The sequence below is a fragment of the Leptonotus elevatus genome, chromosome 17 (assembly GCF_054856555.1).
Source record: "Leptonotus elevatus isolate MCC_2025b chromosome 17, RoL_Lele_1.0, whole genome shotgun sequence".
Classification (NCBI taxonomy): Eukaryota; Metazoa; Chordata; class Actinopteri; order Syngnathiformes; family Syngnathidae; genus Leptonotus; species Leptonotus elevatus.
In genome coordinates this window covers 6,721,116-6,743,872 of record NC_141255.1, presented here as the reverse complement: position 1 = coordinate 6,743,872, position 22,757 = coordinate 6,721,116, and the positions used below count along the sequence as shown (strand labels likewise).

At 41.6% G+C, this 22,757-nt stretch overlaps 1 protein-coding gene across 2 annotated transcripts in view; it reads right to left on the bottom strand.

The window, feature by feature from the left end:
- Window positions 1–22,757, bottom strand: part of svep1 (sushi, von Willebrand factor type A, EGF and pentraxin domain containing 1) — a 48,215-nt gene that overhangs the window by 18,160 nt on the left and 7,298 nt on the right. For both annotated transcript variants that reach the window (XM_086058419.1, XM_086058418.1), the window contains exons 3-20: window positions 19,633–19,888; window positions 18,361–18,537; window positions 10,736–10,894; window positions 10,071–10,250; window positions 8,770–8,949; window positions 7,425–7,619; window positions 7,240–7,358; window positions 7,031–7,160; window positions 6,375–6,482; window positions 3,095–3,226; window positions 2,838–3,029; window positions 2,622–2,743; window positions 2,450–2,555; window positions 2,190–2,366; window positions 1,315–1,548; window positions 1,081–1,242; window positions 822–983; window positions 579–740 (exon numbers count right to left, since the gene is read on the bottom strand). In XM_086058419.1, coding sequence (XP_085914545.1) covers window positions 579–740; window positions 822–983; window positions 1,081–1,242; window positions 1,315–1,548; window positions 2,190–2,366; window positions 2,450–2,555; window positions 2,622–2,743; window positions 2,838–3,029; window positions 3,095–3,226; window positions 6,375–6,482; window positions 7,031–7,160; window positions 7,240–7,358; window positions 7,425–7,619; window positions 8,770–8,949; window positions 10,071–10,250; window positions 10,736–10,894; window positions 18,361–18,537; window positions 19,633–19,888 — 2,953 coding nt within the window. The remainder of the gene's footprint in view (window positions 1–578; window positions 741–821; window positions 984–1,080; window positions 1,243–1,314; window positions 1,549–2,189; window positions 2,367–2,449; window positions 2,556–2,621; window positions 2,744–2,837; window positions 3,030–3,094; window positions 3,227–6,374; window positions 6,483–7,030; window positions 7,161–7,239; window positions 7,359–7,424; window positions 7,620–8,769; window positions 8,950–10,070; window positions 10,251–10,735; window positions 10,895–18,360; window positions 18,538–19,632; window positions 19,889–22,757) is intronic.

Here is a 22,757-nt window from a genome sequence, read left to right as displayed (position 1 = left end):
AATAGGTGAAATGTACAATGCAAGACATGAAGTCACAATGGTTTGAATTGGTTTATAAATGTGAAAGGAGGTTTTTCATAATGAAAATGTGGACATTTTCGGTGTGATAAATAGTTTATATTGTGATTTTGAATGAGCTGAAGTTTTTGGAAGCAGAATGTAAACCTGTAGAATATGTTTTAATCTGGGAATTTTAGTGTGGAAAATGTAGCAATTTTGGAACAACTATGGGAATGTTCTATATAAGTCCCGAATGAGCTAAACTTGAGTTTTAACTGGTTGAGAAATGTGGAAGGAGGAAAGAACTTTACTTAATTTGTGAATTTTATTGTAAAAAAAAAAGAAAAAGAAAAAAAGTGGGAGTTTGGGAAATATGATAAATTGTTATATGTCATGAATGAGCTTAGCAGTTGGAAGTTGAAACGGTTTGAACTGTTTGAGAAATGTGGAAGGAATAGGAATAGGTCCATTTATATCAAGAACGAGCTAAAGAGCTTGAAGTCAGAATCATTTGAATCAGTTAAGAAATGACACTGAAAGAGGTCGATATCACTGCTGAACTGGCATGGAACTCTTACTTGAACAATGCTGGATAGTGGTTGCCCCGGTAACCGTGGTGGTTCCATAGAAGGGGCAGGACAAGCAATAAGAGCGCCCGTGATCCGGCTGGTAGTAATCTCTGGGGCAAGCGTAGCAGGGAACCAGACCGGTACGGGAGAAATGACCTGCCGAACATGGAACTGCAGAGGAGATAAAGACAAGAAATAAAGCAATTCTACTTAAACTGAGGTTGTTGCTGATAATGAAAAGCGGTCTGTCACCTCCACACTCCATCTCATTCACTGCTCCCCGGGTGACAGTGGACGTCATGTCAGGACAGACCAGACACTCCCTGGCGCCGTACCCGGGCTGGAAGTGACCCAGCGGGCACGACTCGCATATCTCCAACCCATTCAGAGAGTGACTGCCAGGCTTACACTGCCCTGAAAACACATTTTGGCACAGAGGTCGCTGCTTTTGACACATTTATTTCCATCCAAATTCAGGAAGTGGGAAGATTTCAAAATGAACGGCGCGAACCTTTGCATTCGGCAATGTTGCGAGAGTGCAGGTAGGCAGTCGAAGTCTCCGCGGGGCAAGATTTACATTCCAGCTGACCCTCCTGGTCCTGGTAGGACCCCAGCCAGCAACTCTCACATTCATTATACTCCAGGGAAAAATACGTTCCTACCGGACACTGGACTGTAAACAGCGCACACAATCAGCATCAAGGTGGACAGCAAATAACACAAGAGTTTCTTCCGGCCCACCTACCGCACATCCTTCCTTTGAGCACCGAGCCAGGTCTGCAGAACAGCGAAGCCTTTCTGCTCTCCAGAGACTTGGCGTCAGCTACGATCATTTCCGAAGACACGTGGAAACTGGACAGCGACTGCCTGGCCAGCGTTCGCTTCAGGCGATTGGTAAGCTGCTCCAGGGTTCGCAGGAGCCTCCTCTGATTGGCCACCTCGATCGAGTCATTCCTCGACAGCGGGAGAGGGATGCTTGCTGGCATAATGAGCACAGTTTAGAAGCTTTTCTGGTCATGTGGAATGATTTTGAAAAATAATCACTGTGACTAATAATAATCACTAAACTGTGATTTTTTAATCAGATTAATCACATCTTGGAATTTTGATTAATCACGATTAATCGCTTAATAAAAAAGTATTTTTTAATCAACAGTTCTGTCCCGCCAAATTTGAAGAGCACCGTTTACGTGTTAATTCTTTTGACATTTAATGTTATGAGGACGTCTTCAAGATTTTTTGATCCACTGCACATGCTCATCCACCTCTTTTTAATTACTTGCATTATTAAAAATGGAAAAAAATGACCCCAATATTTTGACATGAACAAATATTCTAAATGTGATACGCAAACATTTATTAAATGTTTTACTTTAATGCATGTATTTATGTTTATTGCTCAAACATGACCTGTACTACCTTAAACGTAGTCATCCGCAATCACGCTAAAGGATAATCTATGATCAAATTTAATAGTGCGATTAATCTGCGTTAATTCATGATTAATGCAATAATTTTTTGTGATGAATTAATCAGTTAACGCTTTAACTTTGACACTAAACAAACACAAAACATATACATTTACAGCATATAAAAACTTGAAAATCTCCATTTTTCTACCTGTGATGTTGAAAAAGATCTGGATCTTCTGGTCTCGGGTGGGGCCCCGGATCTTTCTGTGCCTCTTGGTGCGATGGCGACTTTGCTGTCTCCCGGCGAGCTGGCGGGCGCCCGTGGCAAAGCCTGACTCAAAATAGGCATAGTCTTGTGCTTCCTGAGTACCCCAACCTCCTGGTACTGAGGGAGAGTAGACAGAAAGACAGATGAACCCAATTCCAACCGCAAACCTTCATTCTAAATGTAGGTTTAGTGGAACATACCGATTGCGAATCCATTCTCATAGTCGTAGTTATACTCCAGACAGGTGCCTTGTGGCATCACCTCCAGTTTGCAGGTGACATCATCACCGCTACAAATATTTGGGAGCTGCAAAGAAAGGAAATGTAAAAAATAAAATTGGGGACAGGGGGTTGCATTGTAAAAGTAGCTCACCATGCTCCCCAATTTGGATTTCAACTCCCCCGTGAATGACTTGAGCAAGTCTAAGTCATCACAGCGCGAGGCTTTAAACAGCATCTCAAACGGCTTCAGCCCGTTGTTAGCCACTCGGTTCACTGAAGAAAAAAAAAAGTTTCAACAGGGAGTTGACTTACAGGCTTCAATGTAGTCAAGCCAGCTAGCAATTTAAGCATCTTGTGTTGTGCTCACCAGAGCAGTCGGGTCTGTCTGGGGAGTAGGGTGGCTCCCACAAACCGTTGTGGGCGCAGAAGTAGCCGTGCACTGCCTCCTGAGTCAAACTGTAACCCTGTTTACAGTGTAGCGTACAATTGACGCCTTTCTCTTCCTCCAAGCAGATGAACTCTCCGTTAATTGGTACGTATGGTTGCTCGCAAGTCGTGCCTGGACAAATAAAGATACGGTCACTATAGGGAATACTTTCTGGATGCGTTGACGTCATTATTTACCTCGCACAGTGATGCTGATGTTGCAAGTGCGGCTGTTTCCTGCCGCATCAGTGGCAGTGTACTGGACCAGTGTCTCTCCTACTGGGAACAGTGAACCTGGAGCATGGCTATTGGTCACCGACAGGCGGCCGCCTTCAAGAAACACAGATAAAGAGTCAAGCTGAGTCAAAGTCATATTTCAACATGTTATGGTGTTATCCTGCAGGGGGCAGCCTTAGTCTTTGTTTACTTTTCAGGGTAAAATGCATTAAAGAAGCATTGAAGGCTGGCATAGGTAGATCAATAAAGATACATTATATTCTATGGGGAAGGTGCTCAAGTGGGGAAAAAAACTGCCACTATTTTAAGTGCCTCTGATTAATTAAATAGCGTTTAAAAAACTCTCACACACACTACAGAATTAAATATGCTCATACTCGTAACTGAAACTCTCAGACTACAGTTTTTTTCACCTGAATTGCTCTCTCATTCACACAATACTAATGGCTCTTACACATTAGGTAAATTATATTCGCCCACACACACTGATGAAATACTATCACACACACTAATGAAATACTCTCACACACCCACATACAACTGAGATGCTCACACACGCTACTGAGATTTTTATCGCTAAATGTAACGTTCTCAGACAACTGAAATGCTCTCTCTTTCTCTCTCTCTCACACACGCACACACACTACTACTGAAACACTCTCACGACAGATTTTTTCATCCACACACAACTAAAACAATTTTGACACTCACCATTGAAACTTGTACACAACGAAAACACTCTCACGCACTACTGAAACGCTCCACACATACTGATTTTTTTTCACCCTAACGTCCACTACTTTTTCCACTCATATACTTCTGAACAGCTCTCGCTCATGACTGATGTAATTCTTGCCACACAACTGAAACACTCACAAACACACATATCAATGAAATGCTCTCATATACGCAACTGAAGCTCCTGAATTACAATATATCCATGACCATTCCTCGTAGAGATGCTGTCCATTCTGGCTCATGCACAAAGGTATGGCAGAAGAAAATCAGAGGCGCAAAACCTGCCCCATTACAGCACTTAGGGTATAGCAAGCAGCTGGGCTGACACACGTCTGGGGTCTCCCTTTCCAGCATATATAAATATATACATATCGTATGTGTGCGTGTCTGGCGAGTGGCGGCTATATTTAGATCTGGCATCAGGGTGTGGGCCTGGAAAAACAAAACACTGACGTTGAAAACGGAGCTGGGCTGACTTTGTGCGGCCCCCGTGGAAAGCCAGGGCAGCCTGTTATTACATATGTGCGGGGGGGGGGGGGGGGGGGGGGTTCTGCAGACAGGTGGTCGCCGAGGGCCATGTGAGAGTAACAGTTGTGTGTGACAGCATTTCAGTAGTATATGAGAACATTTTAGTTGGGAATGTAAGAGTGTTGGAGAATTGTATGAGCAAAGAAGTTCAGTAGTGGATGTGAGAGCATTTCAGTCGCGTGTGTGTGTGTAAGCGCATTTCAATAGTGTGCATAAGAGCATTTCGGTAGTGTATGAGCATATTTAAGTAGTGTGTATTTTTGTTGTGTGAGCATTTCAGTAGTGCGTAATAGCATTTCAGTAGTTTTAAGGAGTGTCTCAGTAGTGCGTGTAAGCTGTGTGTGAGAGCGATTCAATAGCATGTGTGTGTTTCTGTTGTGTGAGCGTTTCAGTAGTGTATTACAGAGCATTTATGCAGTGTGTGAGAGGCAATCGTTTACTTAGTTCCCCATCGATGGAATTGTTTAAATAAAATGTACTTTTTTAAACTTTTATTCACATACAGTTTTGAATAGGTAGTTCTAAGAGTCTTTTTCTACACACGTATCAGTACTTCTGCTTAAAAAAAGAGTCTGAGTAACTTAGCCACCTTTGCCACACAAGGAGCAAGACGGTAAATGACACCACTCCGAAATCCAGTTTGTCATCTTTCACCGCAACGGCTTACGAAAACAAGGCAGCTCGAGAGCAGTCAGTCAATGTGGCGGCAGAGCAGCAGGATCCGGACAGGAAGCCGAGGATGCAAATTAAGGCCTCTGCTGGCCACAGCGGAGAAACATCACAGATGTGTGTGTGTGTGTGACCTCCTCCACTGTGAGGGGAACGTCATTTGAGGCACGTTTTTTTTTTTTTAATGCGTTAAGATTTAGAGCAGGGGGCAGTGAAGATTTTGTGACCAAGGTCAACTTGATTTTTGAGATGGACAGTATTTTTTGTGTGTATATTTTATAATGTTGTAATAATTATTTGAATATTTGTTCCATAAATTTAATTTTAAAAATGTAAACATAAGTGAAATGTTCAATTATAAATTCAAATAATAATTCACTTTTACATTTTAATATTAACAATTAAAAATGGTCCAATTATTCACAATACTATCTTCTAATATATATATTTATATATTTAAATAAACTGACAATAAATTATCCTAATGAATTAAATAATTGTCATTTTTATTTAATTATAATTTAATTTAATAAATAAAATAAAAATATCTACTGTATATATGACATTTTACTGATATTTTATTATTGAGATTAACCCAATAAATTATTCAGTAAGTGAAATGAATGAAAATACAAATGAATAAATACTACTAATCAATTATGTAACAAATACTTCAAATAAATAATTAGTATTTTACTGATTTTGTTATCTATATTAAAAAAATACCAACTATCTATTGGGATTAATGAAGAAAAAAAACCACTTATGAATAAATAGTCCTAACTAGGGCCCAACTGATGGATCAGTCTGCCGATTTAATAGGCCAAAATTAACACTTTGGTAAAATTGGTAAAAAACTGGCCAATTATTTGCAAGTTTTTTTCACAAGACAAAGATAATGACATTTAAACATTACTCCCTGCAACAACAAAAAAACACCCCACACCCAGACGAAGAAAAAATATCAGCGATTTCTGCCAAATTTGCGCTCTGGTTACAACAGTACATCAACGTTTATATTGTAAATATGTGGGGGAAAAAACAATGGATTGAGTATGATTTTCCCCATTAGAGCATCTGTTTTTGGCAATGGAGTGACACATTCACTTCAATACTATTTCTCTCCCTTTGAGACAATTACAATCCATCTTTCATCTAGTGTCTCGAAAACGAAAAAAATGCACACACAAACCAATCCCCTTTTTTCCAGTCACTCGCTGGAAAAAAAGATCTTGTTTATCCATCACGGGGGGAGAAGGGGGTGGTAGCAGAAAAGAAACCGCTGGAGAGCGGTCGCCAGACATACCTGAGTTATCGGAAAACTGCGGCTCCTCCCAAACCGCCGCCGTCTCCGCGTCCGTGGCCTGAACCGTGGGCGGGGACCTGCACCTGTCAATCACCGGGGGCTCCGTATCTAGAGACGACGGTCGCACATGAAAATAAGTGTAAAAAAAAAATCCAAAGGTGAACGGTGCTGTCAGAGGGCACTGCTTAACCACATGTTTCCCATGAAAAAACACTTATTGTAGCTCCACCCCCCCGTAGTAACATATGGAAATGTTCATCGAGTTTTTTCCGCCTGCCTACTGGGATTACAGACATGTTTTTTAACTCTCTTTTTTTTTTGCACCTGCTGAGATGAATGAGTAGCCTTGAGTGAGTAACGTCGGAAGACGTTTCCTGTAAATGTAAGGCTACAATTACTTCTTACTCGGCTCACTGCATTGGTTGCCAGCCAATCATAGCGCGGAATGAACCCCCACAACTATTGAAATGCTGCTGAGTAATTGACCTAAAAAGCCCCTAAAAAGTTATATAATTGTCTACAGATGTCACAAGTTGACAGCAAAGCACTACTTGTGTTTAAATGTCTCAACACATTTTCATATCTTTGCCACCAAGATATAAAAAGATTTTTCGAATGTCAAATCTTGGCTCAATAAAGGTTGTGAAAACTGTTACCAATGACAGTGACCGTGAAAGAACAGTTAGCCTGGTTCCCGGAGCGGTCGGCCGCGATGTAGGTGATGGTCTCCGTTCCGATGGGGATCAGTTGCGGGGAAGTGTACACCGGTTTCACCTGCACCGCCACCTATAGGAAGAGTGACATACTGTAAGGGAAAACACACCCAAAAAAGCATTCTTGTAATGTTTTTGCAAGGAGATCGAACCTCCTCTTTGGAGTTGTCGGTGGCAATTGGAGCGTTCCAGACCACGTGAGCGGTGCTGCGCCGGTCATCCGTCTCTGCGACAATCTTCTCGGGGCACTCGATCCACGGGGGTTCGACATCTGAAGAAGCACAGCAAAAATGTCTCTCTGTCCAATCGCTGAAACGCTGCGCACACGATGGAATACCTTTGCAGACCGCCTTTTGGACATTGGCGGTCCAGTTCCCCGAGCCGAGACACACCGCCTTTCTGTTTCCATGGAGACTGTATCCTTGGCGACAGGTGAGCATGCAGGCGGAGCCCGGGGACGCCGCCCTCTTCGTGCAGGCTGGGGGCGACACCAGGATGTTCTTCAGGGGTCCAATCGGGGCACAGCGTGCCTCTGGGAGGGAAAGGGCCAGGTAGTGAGATGTACTTGACACGTTAACACAGGTTGCTGTTCATGTATATGCAAATCAGTTTGGGAAATATTTTATATTTACAGAAAAAAAAATCTATGACATAGTGACATATTACTTTACTTAAAAAATGAGAATCCAACGCTCCTTGTAAAATCATCATTTAATCTTTGCATATTTTTAAGCATTAATTTTCCCCCAAAAATTGTATGGATTTGTATTTATTTATTTATTTATTTTTTATTTAGGGATATATATTTTTTTTGTTTTTATTTCAATTTATATTTATTTTTTTGCATTTTATTTTTTAATTATATTTTTTAATTATATTTTTTATATCCATTTTTATTTTCACTTTTAGTCATTTATTTATTTATTTAGTCATTCATTTATTTTAATTTTTTGGTCCTCCATATATAGGCAATTCTAAAATATTTTGAGGTTCAAGGGAGGCTTCCCAACTGATGTGTTCAACAAGGCTGTTTTCAGAAGCCATAAAGAGAACTGGAGGCCTTTTATTTCATTTCTGGGACTCAAGCCTCTAACTCATCCGCTGCAAGTCATGAATGGGGACTTCACCGACATCCTCTCTGGGAGGTTGAGGTGATCGTCTTACTGCGCTGTGCAAACAAAACGACTCGGAGCCCGGCTCGGAGATTTAAGACGGAAGCGTCGAGACGGACAAACAAACAAACCAGGACTCAGACGTGTTTGAGGGAGCGCTGTCAGGAAGGGAACCATAAAATCTCATGCTGCTCGTTATTTTGCAACTACTAAATGTCCTGTCTCTGGTTACATTTAAAGTTTATGATGCTAAATTGGACATTCAACATTGTGTTTTGACAGATATCTCTCTCTCTCTCTCTCTCTCTCTCTCTCTCTCTCTCTCTCTCTCTCTCTCTCTCTCTCTCTCTCTCTCTCTATATATATATATATATATATATATATATATATATATATATATATATATATATATATATTAGAGTTTATTGCTCAGGACTTTAGTCGCAGAAACTGGTGCTAACGAGCTAACTAACATCTGTTTAAGTAATGTCATTGCCATTTGTATTTTCTTTAAGCAAAGGGGAACACAATTGAGCATTGTGGCTTGTTGACTCGAGGGAAAAGGCTTACCCACACACCGAGGTAGGGGTCCACTCCACTGGGAATTGGCCAGGCAAGTGATCCTGGAGTCCCCCTCCACTCGGTGGCCTCGGTTGCAGTCCACCTGACACTCCGCCCTGTAGGAGGCGCCGCCGTTGCTACACTTCAGCGTGCCGTGCGGGGGCTTGGTGAGGGGTGGGCAGGAGCGTGCTACAGAGAGATTTCAACAAAAATAAAATGTGCAACACAAATATAACCCGACAGTACAGTTAAGTCAAGGTGGTTACACCAGAAGGAGTAGCACAATGAATTTGATTGCAGCATTTAATCATAATGCACAAACAGTTTTATTCTTTGTATTCAATGTAATGTTGTTATGGCTATGTTTATAGTGTTAAAAAACACACACAAAAGTTTGTGTTTTTTGGGAGGAGGCTATAGAACGGATTAATGACATTTCCATTCATTTCAGTGGGAAAAGAGATGTAATCAGTAATCAGATTACTTATTCAAGTTTTGTCCATAGGTGTGAAATGTGAATGGTTATTTGCATGTGCCGTGTGATTGGCTGCTTCATAGCAGGTAGACGAAACGGGTGAGTCGGATGTGTTGAAGACTACTTTTTCTCTCTCTCTCTCTCTCTTTTTCTGCTTCACAGATGTTCCGGAGGAAGAAGAGGTAGGCAGGGTCCAATTAAAGAGGGGGCTCAGGAAGGAGGAAGGACACACCAACAGGAAGGAATGTTATAGGGGAGGGGAAGTTCTGTACAGATGAGCGCCTGGGAGTTGAACAAGTCAGCTATAGAAGGGATGGAAAGGAAGCAAGGAGGTATTTCATGTGGAAAAGGTCGTTTTCAACGACGTGACTCAGAAGACACTAAACATCGGAGGGTGTGTTGATCATTTCTAGGATGTGACACAGGTTTGCTGAATGGAGAACGCTACATGTATGTTGTTACACTCAGTCATTTTGTAGGACCTCCCAGCTTTTTAGGCCCGAGGGAGGGGGTCTCCAAGGAACCGTCTGTCTGTCTGCTGCTAGTGAAATTGACACGTAACACACGACATGCCCCACCCCCCTTTTTTTTTAAGACTTTTTCATAACTTTTTACACATTATGACTAAATCGGATGAGAGGTCACTCCAAAATAAAATGTTTTTTAGTATTCATGTTAGTATGCCTTTTCGGAGACATGGTCACATGGGCAAGAAAATTATTTTTTCAAAATTGTCAACAGGTACTGCAATTATTTGTATAGTTGTACTTTTTACTGAAACAAATCAATATCAAATCGTATGACAACTTTACAAATCAAAATCGTTGATACTTACGTTTACAAGAGGTGGGTGAGCCCGACCAGGTGCCGTCGGACTGGCACAGCCGGATGCCTGTCCCGTGGAGGTCGAACCCCGGCTGGCATTTGACGCCGCAGGCCGCGTCGTAGTGGTTGTTGCATACGTTTTGAATGAAGAAGCCATTTTGCGGAGGTGATAGCGGAGGGCAGTGAACCACTGGAATGAAAAAAACAAAAAGAAGTCGAAATGTGGTTAAATATGCAAATTATCAGAATTTATTTGTGAAATTTGTCAAGGAAAATGTGGAATACTAAAAATATGGGAATTTAAGGCAATGTGAAAAAAAGTTCCATATAGTTGATGTCCTAAATGGGCTGAACAGTTTGCAGTCGGAATGATTTGAATGGTTCTACAAATGTGGAAGGTGCAATTATTTTTTCAATTTTTTTGATTAAATTTGACAATGTGAAAAATATATGGAATATGGAGGTGGGACTTTTTTCACACAAGATGTGGAATTGTGTTAAAAGCGCAAATTTTTGGGAGGTCATCATTTTTTCACAAGATGTCCTGAATGAGCTCGACATTTTGAAGTTTGAAAGAAATTAGGAAGGAGGAAGTGAACTTGTAATTTTTTTTTTTTTCACAGCAAATGTACACATTTTGGTTCACACAAATGACAAACTGATCCTTCAGATTACCTTGGCAGGTCAAGTCCACTCGCTGATATCCCGGTTTGCAGACGCAGTCGCCGAGTGAGGTGCTGCCGGGCTGGGAGGTGTGCTGCTGGTCAGGGCATGGCAGGCAGGTGCTTGAACCTCCGGGCATTCCCTCCGGTTTGTAGGTCCCGGGTGGGCATGCTAAATAAATAAATAAAAGACACCAGACATACTGATACATACCTACAACAAACCTAAAACTAAAAGGTTCTGTAGTTGATGACAATGAGAAAAGTTTGGTTTAAAATGCTTTTGAGGCAAACCTGCTAACCACTAGTCCACTGTGCTGCCTGGTCTTAAATCCTTTATGGGGATAATACTTGATTAAAAACAGGATACAGAGGCTCCCCTTTTTTTGGGAAAATTTAATATCGTCAGTCATAAACTGTGCGAGTACACACCCACGCACATATTTAAAAATGCTCGAGAGATGGAAAAATACGCAGGGAAAAAAAAAATTCTCCACGGGGGATATTAGATGGGATTTGTAGGCCTTAAGCAATGAGACATATTATGCGTTTTCCTTCCAACCCATTTAGAATTCACAGTAGTTGCAATGTCCGCACTTTAAAGCTCATGTGAAGCAAGGAGAGTAAATAGTCAACATGCTGGTTTTATGGCAACTCGTTTAGTGGCGGTCAAGTCAAAAGGCCTTGTGTGAATTCACACATCAGCATGAAATTCAGTGGACAGTTTCAGACGTTACGAGAATTGAACAGGAAGTCGGCCATTTTGGTTTGAATCACCCACTTTGGGGTCGCAGTTCATGAAAAAGGGGCTTGGAAAGTCGGGGGGTGGGGGTAGTGACACAAAATCGGGTGGACATGCCTGTCACAACAGGATGCATGAAAAAGTCGAAAAGGACTAATGGATAAAGTTGAACATGAAGTCCACCCACATTGCATGAATAAAGTGCCCTGGATATAGAAATAAATTCGCATCTGACACCAGTTACACCAATCACCCTGAAATTCAGTAGACATGTCTGTCATAATATGACGTAGAGAGAAGCCTCAAGGACTTATGCCTGAAATCTAACAGGAAGTCTGCTATTTTGGTTAAAATCACCCATTTGGGGCCAAAACTCCCGAAAGGTTGCATGTTTTGGCTTAACGTGCACACAACAGATGGATGCACACACACAAATACACACACTGCCGTAAGAGCAGACTTTCTGGCTTGTTCCGCCAGGAATCGAGCCAAATTGGGAAGGATGCGCAGGAAGTGATGAACGGCGAAAGAATGAACTTCCTTTTGAAATGTATCAGCACGCCACAAGCCACATAATAAATCTGCAGCCATTGTGTTTGGACGCCGCGGCGCTCAGAATTACACAGCAGCCAGACGTCGCAGCCTTTATTTAGAGAGGAAGTGGGGCGTCAATGGGCAGATGAGCAGAAAGCAGAAATTGGCTCTTATTCTTTCATTAAACAAAAAAATAAAATAAAGCTTCATTAAATCCTGTAAAATTCAGAGACAATTCATAGACAGTCAGCAAAGTAAACTAAATCTGGATGTTAAAGTAACAGTTGTTTTGAAAGTTTCAAATATTGTTAATTTTCATTAGCCCCATCTATGGAGATTTCAATTGCATGTTAGCATTAAGCTAATATATTACAGTAAGTTGTCAATCAAAAAAGGAAACAACAACAAAAAAACGCATAATAACACTACAATAAAAAACATCTTTAAGTCACAGGGTTTTGAGCTGTTAGAAACAAATTTTACGGTAAGTACAAGGACCTCAGGGATAAGCGACTCCAGCTTCCCAAACTAAACCAGACTAGATTTCACGGCTGGAGCGGGGTAATTACTCTCTGAGGAAGAACTGGGGAGTGAAAAAAAAAGGAAAACGCAAACAAAGTGCAGGCCAGTTCATAAGCAAGGAGCCAACGTTACAATCACACGAGAACGTTTCGATTAGACCGGCCTAAAAAAAGACTGGGCCGAACACTAAAGGTTTATTCAGAGGGACCGCAGTGACCAACATAGAGAGGGTGGTTTAAACTCCGAGGGTCATATTCGTAGGTCTCCGTGTACATTCATAGGCCCGCTCCCACAAAATCCACAAACACATGCTAGAAAACGCACGGCCATCCACACGGTACAATTACAAACGCGGCTTCCCACCTCTTATCTTCGACACAAATTATCTAATTGCAAGGCAGCAAATCTCACAATTTGATGTTACCGACGGAAATATGTCTGCACATCTGGTCCGAGTCATCATCTGGTTTATTTTATTCTGCAGCCGAAGCCAGTCGATTCCAGATGGGGGATCGAAATTCTGCCATCTCACCGTTGGAGAGTCGATGGCTAATCTGAGAGTTTCCCAGAAGTATGGGATAGGATGGGAATGGATCAAAAGTCACTAGTTTGGTTTGCTTTAGGTTGTTTAGGTGCTCTTAGATGTTGTTGATTATTACGACTACAAGTATCAACATACACACGGCAGATATGTTCCAGTTTCTCCCTGTAATAAGGGAGCAAATTTAAATTTAAGAAAATAAGTCGTTTTGGGGGCATATTTCATGAAAAAAAGGGGCCTGGATAGTTTAAAGAAAATAGGGGGGGAAAAAGCTCCCATTACTATTTTAACAGATCACCACGAAATTCTGTGGACACGTTTATTATAACGGGACGCATGAAAAAGTCTCAAGGAGTAATGAATAAAATTTCACAGGAAGTCCGCCATTTTGGTTTGAAGCAGGCATTTTGGATGCCAAATTCTGTGAAAAAAGGCCTGAAATGCTTTGACGAAAAAAAAATCTGCCCCAGACACCAGTTTCACCAATCGACACAATTTGGTACGCATGTCTATCATAAGTTGACGTACAAAAAGATCTGAAGGACTCATGCTGAAAATTTAACAAAAAGTCAGCCATTTTGGTTAGAAGCAACCATAATAAAAAAAAAAAAGAGGCCTGGACAGTTAGAAAAAAAAATCACCCCAGACAAAAGTTTCACCAATCATCATGAAATTTTGTGGACATGTCTATCACAACAGGCTGCACGAAAAAGTCTCAAGGACCTAGAAATGAAATTGAAGAGCATGTCTGCAATTTTGGGTTGAAGCAGCCACTCCTCGACACCAATTTCACCAATCAACATGAAATTTGGACGCATTAAAACGTCTCAAGGATCTATGAATGGAAGTGAACAGGAAGTTAGCCTTTTGGGGGTCAAAGCAGTAACTCCGGGGCTTGTCCTTTGCCAAACACCTAACGAGCCAGTTTTGATCCATTTTTGACTACCTTGGCATGCTCAGTCTGCTCGCTTGTGGTCTAAGGCCCTCTCACGGCAGACATTCTATCAAGCCAACTCCTAAATTCCAGAGTGTTGCGAGAGAGGGAGAGGCGTTCCACTCGCAACTGAGACCTAACATGTGCATAAATAGACACTGGAAATAGACAATTAAAGTGTATAGTCTGGCCTGCAAAACACATTCAAGCCAGGGTCTGTCTCGGGGAAAGAAGAAAATGGTGGTTTTATTTTGTGTTAACACAGCCTGTATATACATTTGCTGCAACAGCACACATCATCTGGTGTGATTGACCTTCTATCGTTGACCTTGGAAATGGATCCAGTAAGAATGACCAGTTTCTATTCCCCCCACACACTAAACGGCAATTTCAAGAAGGAAGTCAAGTGATCCCGAGCTCATCGGAAGAGCGACGATATCTCTCGCAGACTCCCAAGGACAAAGTGCACATCCCGCTCGCTTATTACAGACTACGGGATCACTGGGGTTCGGCGGGGAGAGTGAGGCGAACCGCTAAACAACTGTACAAACACGGGCAGCTCTCCAGTCTGGTCAGCTTGATTATAGATGGCAGTGTGCTGGGAAATAAGTGACAAAAAGGCCCGCAGTGCGCGCGAGGTACGGTGTAAATAAACACTTTGAAAAGGGGAAAAGGTCTGTTTTTACTCATCGGGCCACGTACAGTAGACATTTCAAGTGATAAATGAGAAAATATCCTGTAACGGGGCCACAGGCAAGACAATAACAAGCTAAACGATACAAAAAATTTACTTTTACCGAGATTCCATAACGCTTCATCTCTTGGTTACAACTCAGATCTCAAGTTCGTAGCTAAACATGGAGGTGATGTGTGTTTTCGCTCCCACACAAGAACAGCACCAGATCTGCAAATGAGGCTTTGGTTTTGGCACCAAAGACGTTGGAAGGAGACAAGCACGCTGTCCAGACGGTTTACAGTGATTGATGCTGTGGGGGGAATTTTAAGGTTTCCACAGGCGGGAGGTAACAGAGCGTCCTTACTGTTTATGTAACAGGTCCACTCCTTAGGTGCAGAATCCTGACTTATTACGGCATCCAACTGTAAATTACTGAAAATAGAAGGCCACTTTCATCGAGGAGGGTTCCAACAGTCTAGGGCGAGATCTGATTTTGGAAATGTTCACTTTGAATAACCATGTGGGCACTGAGTTGCGTGTCAATCAGTGAAACTGGAGTTGGGGGATAATCGTGATCTTCCCACGCCCCTTTTTCAGAGGATTTCTCCTCATTTCAATGATTTCAGTATGTGGCAATGGTTTCTGGGGCAATTTTTTTTTTCTGACTTTCCTGGCCACTTTTCACAAAATTTGGCCCAAAACTGGCTGCTTCAAACCAAAACATCTGACTTATCGTATCTACTGAAATGTTTGGCGAAACTGCTATGAGGGGATAATTATTTTTCTAAATGGAACTGATTCAAACCAAAATGGCAGACATCTTCAATTTCTTGCATGCATCTTTCCGACTTTTTCTTGCGTCCTGTTGCAACAGACATGCCCACCGACTTTGTTTCGATTTGAAAAAACCCAGGGGCTGTCTATGTGTGGAAAATCAAGCTCAACTTTCCAGGGGGTGCTACTGAGTGAGTTTAGCGACAGCGCAAGAACACAATCCAGAGCTGCTGTCATTCCACCCAGGCTCCAGAAGAGGTCACAGACCTCGTTTGACTCTCAGCCCACAGAACCACTTCTCCAGTCCTCTCCATCACAGATCCCACAAAGTCCCGTTTGTCATAGTCCGGCAACTGTGTCGGAACGGGGCCTCGCCTTTTGTCTTTATCTGCTGGAATTCCACTCGTGGTTTTTTTTGGAAGAGACTGTTTCTCTTGGCTCGGACGGGTCTATAAACAATACTGCTGTTACACAGTGGGGATTTGGATAAGGTTTCCAACCAAATTGCTCAGTCAATAATAATAACAGCCTCACTGACAGCACTGATGTTCTTGTATGTTTTTGGAAAAGGGGAGTCAAAAAAAACAAACGCAAACCTCAGAGTCTAGACAGCTAACCCACCTGAAGCCACTCATACACATACATACACACACACACTGTGGAGAGGGAGGCTTGACTCTGGCAGCAGTGTTTTGCTGCGCCTGTCAAAAAAGCTGACCAGTGACGCACACAACGTACCCAGAATCCACACAACAGCTCTGCTTCATTCAGCCAGGCCTCCTTGAGGTAAACAGTGGCTCAATCGCGACTATTTTAAGTCAAAACATGAAGTGAGGTAAGTGAGGTGTATTTTTTCACTGTTATCATTAGCTAACTTAGCATTTTTGTTAGCCAGTTCGTAACATTAGCAAAGAGGCTGACCGATTAATTGGCCAATGTTTGCTCTTTGATTTTTGAAGTATTTTAAATCTGTCTTTCAGTTTTTACAAATTTTTTCAAATTAAAATAATCAAGTTATCAGAATTTTGTTCTGCCAAATATTGGAATTGGCATCCGCCTAAAAAAAATCCATATAACAACATGTAACATGACTGATTATTTTTCTTCTTCTTTTCAAGCAACAAAAAAAACAAAACACACACAAACGTTTAGCAAATGTTGCGACTTTGAACGAGACCTGACGAACCCTGATGTAACATTCGCTACCTTCACAAACGTTTGTCCTATCAGTGGCATAAGGGCTTTATGATGGAGAGAAATGCCAACACGTTGGGAGTTTAGGCACATGCCAGTCAAACAGAGTATGCATAACATAAGTATGGTATAAACAGAATATTTGTTGTGGTAAGTAGTAGACAGTATGTGTCGAGGTGGTGAGAAAAGCAGTGAATTACGAACGCCATCTAAAAGAACCACTGACTTTCAACTCGAGCCATGCAGTGAGTGCGTTTTTCATAATTGTACACTTAATCTGCAAATGATTATTTTGCCATCAAAAACACTTACTGAGTCTTCCTTTTGTTGTTTTTCAAATGAGAGGTGTCACACTGGCGAACAGAAACGCTACAAACGAGCTCGTTTTCTGATGAAAGAAGAGAGCGTACTCTTCCTTTGGTTCTGTGCTCAACAATGTGTCGCTGTATTGATACACTTTTTGTGACATTTTTGTTTGGTGGCGCACCGCAAGATTTTTCTCATGTCAGATATATGTCTCCACTCAATAAACGTTGGAAGACACTGGCCTTTTAGCATCTGTCTGTATCAAAGCGAGCTCTCAAAACGAAACAGTTACCCAATCACTCACTTTAGATCCAGTGCATCTGTTAGTCATTGTGTTGTAATCACACACACACAAATACACGCGGAGATTGTTTCTCCCAAACGCAATGAACATGATGTAACCTTTAACACGACGAGACCACCTGCCTGCGTGGAGTTGCAGTGCGACCGACGACGCCACGGAAACGCAAAACAGGGCTTAAAGAGGCGACGTAAATAAAGCGAGATGAGGGAATCTGTCATGACGCCTCGCACTTTATCATCGTCTTTGCTGGATCGAGTTGAAGCGACGCAATCGGGGCCAATGAGGGAATACATGCGGGGAAAGTTCATCTGCTGTATCACTTCTGACAGGGATGAGAGCGATGGCTATGAAAGCGGGGGTTCTCCAAATGTGGTCTTTTAAATTCACTTGTCAAAATAGGACTTTAATCCCTCATTAAATTTGGATTTTAATATGTGGACGATTATGGCTTTTTATCTTGAGCGAATATGTCTTTATATATATTAAATCTGACATCCTTCTCATTCTTTTTTTTCCTCTTGTTGAACTTGAAGTATCTTAATATTGCAAATTGGAAAAATATGACTGACTTTTATGTGTTACAAAATACATCTTTGTAAACAATAAAAATGTTTTCTTGTAATATTACATATTTAATTTTGGTAGAAATATATGAATTCACTCTCTTATAATGGGATTTTTTTATTAATTAAATAATTACTACTAATTACCTTAATATTGTTTTTTGTTTTTTTTAACTAATGAGTATGGATGTTCAATACCACTAATTTCCCCCAATATTTCCCCAAAAACAATAAAGGATAATTGTTAAGAAAGACCTATCCCATATCCCATATAGATTTTCCCTAAAATTACATGAAATTAATTTTTTATTCTTCTCATTTTTAATTTCTAGTTTCTAGTCTAGCCTATCAAAAGTACCACCCATACCTTGAAATAAGACCAAGTATCAGCCCGATACCAGTACCTGGTACTCGCCCATCCCTACTAATGAAAATAAGAGTTGTATTGGTCTCCCCTCATTAATTCTTATTTTAATACCATAATAATTGTAAAATGTTTTTGTAGTGAAACTAACACCCTTGCATGACAACATTTTAGTGCTACTTACCCGTGCACTCGTGCTGAAGGCCCTTTCCGTAGTATCCCTTCTCACAGATGCAATCGTAGCGTCCGGTGTGCGTGCCGCACTTGCAGCTGGCCATCACGTCGCAGCAGTCCCGGCCGGCCTCGCACAAGGTCGAGCATCGGGACAGATCCTCCTGGATGTAGCTGCCCGTGGGGAGATCTTGAGGCAGAAGTGTTGAAACACATCAAACATTACGATGTCTTATTCCCACTAATTTGACGATTGAAGAAGCATGCGACCGAAAGCTTCCAAATCCGATTTGAAGCTTCCTGGCCGACTTCATGGCAAAGTGGAAGCGACGCAGCAAGGCCGGAGCTGCTTTTTCGGTTCTCACGGCCTTATCCGCATGTGCTTCTGATCTTTTACGACCGCGTCTCCTCACTCTGAGGCTTCAGACAGCCTGCAAGTCGATGCTCGTGATTTACAGTTTTTCCACATTTTTCACAGTAATATCACAGCCTTTTCTCCAAATGTATTAAATTCATTTTCCCCCAAAAAAATTAGCAAAAAACTTCCCATGATGACAATGTGACAAATGTCTGTTGTGAACTCAAGGGGGCAGTGTGGTGCATGCATGCAGTTTTGATTATTAAGTCACAGTAAAGCTACAGTATTATAATTCATTTGTCTCACGCAAGAACAAATATATGCACGTAAGTATTAGTTTTATCATCTTTGTGTACATTTCAAATATTTCTTATACTTGGACAATGATGCATCTATGGCGTTTTGAATTATGTGTTAGCATTACGCTCGCGCATGTTAACTTTTGTAAGAGGCAACTGTGTGTTTGTTTATAACACACACAATGTAATTTTCTTTATTTTGTGTTCGTTTTACTGTAAACTGAAACTGGGAGTGTCAATGAATAGTTTTAATCAAGCACATGTTGAGTTTTTGAAGAACAGCTTGCTATCTGCCAAAGAGCCAACTATGGGAATTCCCACTCAATGGCAGGGAGAGAATTGGAATGTATTAAATGGCTGCTGGCGTTACTTAAAAGCGAAACACAACTGTAATCATTTAAAATGTTACGAGATTCCCATTATGTCATGTCAGCAGACCAATGAAGTGACCTTATATAACTGAAAGAAGTCAATGGAAAGATGGGTGCAATCCGATTCTTAAGTCCGTCAAATGCTTTAACAGATGTTTTTTTAAGTTGGTCAGCTCATCCGAAGAATTCTGCCATAAAAAAGAGGGAAAATGGTTTTGGTCCATCCTACGAAAAAATAAATAAAAATCACCTCTTACCTTCATGCAGCGCACGGCGAGCCAGGGCTTCGAACTCGGCAAAGTTGTGCAGCAGGTAACAGTGTTGTTCCTTGGGGTGAGAGGCCATGTCGTGCAGCTCTCGGATGTTGCCCTGCCAGATGCCCAGTGTGAAAATTTCCACGCCGCGCTCCCTCAGAGCCGCCGCCACGGGTCGAGGATCTCCACCGTTGGAGTAACCGTCGGTGATCAGGAAGATGACCTTACTGGCATTCGCACGGGAATGACGCAGGATTTGCTATTGGGAGACAATAGAAACTCATTAGCTGACAAAGACAAAGTAGACAACTCTCTCCCAAACACAAAAAACTGAAACATTTATAAAGCTAACTAAAACTAGCTAGAATTATAGCGAAAATGTCTTTGTCATTGCCAATATCATTCAGTAGCGTTCAGGGCTAATTTTAAATACTTTGGTATTGCTGTACATCTGCACAAAAAAAGGTAAAATACTACATAAAAAAAACACAAAAAAAACAATACTAAAACTTTTAGAAACTAACCAAGCATTTTGGAAAAAATAAAAAAGAACAAATTTGCTCTAAAAATAAATTAATGTAAAAAACTATTACAAAAATTTCAAGTCAAAACGATTTGAAAACTAATTATAAATGTATGATATTATTGACATTGTTATTATAACCTGACTGGGACAGACTCCAATTGGCTCTAATGGGGGCAAGCAGGATATAAAATGGCTGGCTAGAGTGTACACAAACTTTCATGTTATATAATCACACAGGCCAGACTGTCGCGATACGGGCAGGACTCGAGTGAATATCGGCGAACGTCACACATGACCACTAAAAGCAACCCTCATTTCTAGGCTGCTTCAAATCCCCACCTCAGCAGGAGCAAGGGGTGAAAGAAAATGAGAGAATGGCCCAAAACTGTAATGATTTCTTTGACAGACAAGCCAGCTGCTCGGCAGTGGTCGAAAACCGCCCAAAAACACTGGGCAGACGCAGATACGGTTCCCAAACTAACTTTAGCCCCGCATTTACAATCCACCACATACAATTAGACAGGATGTCCAACTCGGTGAGACATTTATTTTCAAGGGTCCGACGAGCTCGAATACTCTCGGGAGGACAGATATTCAGTTGGGCTGTTTACCGAAAGCCATACAACTGACTACGACTGATCTTGATGCCAAAGAACTATGTTTAGTGAGTTGAGGAGTTTCATTTGAACCAAACTAGTTCTTTGCCTCCATCTTGTGGTGTCTTGATCTTGGTCAAGGAATCAATCCTAGGGTCCAATCCTAGGAAAGAAGGACACAAAGGGTGTGACGGGGTGAAGGAGAGAAAGCTCTGGTCTTTATTGTCTAATTGGCCAAACATCAAGCGGCCTCTGGCAGCAGGAGCGTAATTACAGAGGCCACGGAGCGAGGGAGCGAGGGAGGAAAAGGAGGACGGCTGCCTACAACTGCCAGCGTGACTTATCGCGCCGCTGCATTCAGGAGAACCAGGCCCTCCGTGGCACCGCTCGCTCGCTGTAACAGCTGGGTGGTAGCTGTGCATAAAATGTAAAGATAGTGGCGTTAAACACGAAAAGTTAATGCTGGCATAATACACAAAAGTGCTAAACACAGCTTGTGCTTTTTCTTCTTTTCTTTTTTTTACCCACAGAAGAAATGTGAAGAAAATGAGCACATCATAAGTGAAAGCCATTTGTTGCAGTGACGCCAGCTGGAGCTTAATTGCTATTGTATGTGCCAAATAGAAGAATAGCAATAAACTAAGGAATCCCTGTGTCTTCGAAAAACGTGTCTGGGATGAGGCAAAAAAATACCTCATGTTTAAACACTTTATTGGGAGACAGGCGCACATGCGCGAGGCGCAAAAATGGGTGCTTCTTCATTTTTGGGGGCAAGCCTCGCTGAGTGTTTTGGTGACAAAATGTAGACTAGATCTTAGATTTGCAAAGAGCAGGTCTAAATGGTGGTGCAGGTGACGTAACGCGATTTTGATAGATTTGATCGTGACGGAGGAAGACAGATTTCGCCCCCCATTGTGTTTTATTCATGAATATGACAATCCATCTGAATCGTTTAAATCTTAAAAAACATTTTATTTTTCACACACGGACGTGTGATTAGAGGTGCAAGGCAGTCTTTAATTGCCCACCTCATATGCGTGGCTGACTACATCAACCGCAAGGGAGCGATCTTGCAGTTGACCTGTATAAAGCACTGTGTGCGCCTCAACCGCCCTGATTTTAAAGAGAACGAGGGGAGCCACTTCAAATGCCGATAGAGCATCCCAAGAGTAAAAAAAAACAAAAAAGAAAAAGACAACAAAATGAAAAAAAAACGTATTTGACTTTTTTTCAAAAAGAAGAACATTCTCAAAGAAAATATAACTTTTTCTACAGACTTCTCGGCATGATGCATTGGGCCAACTAACTCTTGCTAGCCATGTTGGCACAGGTCCAAGGGAGCGATAACAAGCCGTCAACAACGGGCGCTTATCAGTGTGTGTGATTTGGAGACAATGATACACTATGTGTTAGAGGAGCGTTGATAGCCTGGAGGGCTTAGCAGTAAAAACATCAACAAGACTCACATGACTTACATCCATGGACATTTTTTTATGATTTTTTTTTTTTTTTGCATCCACATAATCCACCATTCAAAAACAACAACAAAAGCCTGCAATAGCAATCTAACCACATCCGCTCAGAAAAGCCACCTCCCCACTCCCCTCATTCATTTCGGAAGTGAGAGTGCTTATTTTGACAGGCTATCTGCTCTGCTTTATGCTTTCGCTAAGACAAACATCAACATGCAACACTCCACTGGCGGTGCTTTTGAGAAATATTGGGCTCAATCTTATTTTCACATTCCATGGTGTCTGACTGAGTTGCTACGCTACGCTAATATTTTTGCTTGAACCACAATAATTACACTTGCAGGCTGTGTGGAAATGGCTTCTACGAGATTGTTATCAGGTCTTTGGGAGTGAACTTGCAACACGTTGAAGGCAAACGAGTGCATTTTCAAGTCAGCATTCACTGCATTTCCCTGAATGACAGTGATCATGAATGCCGCGCATAATTGAAGGTGGCAGCCCATGCCGCAAAAGCCACTGACAGCCACTTCCTTT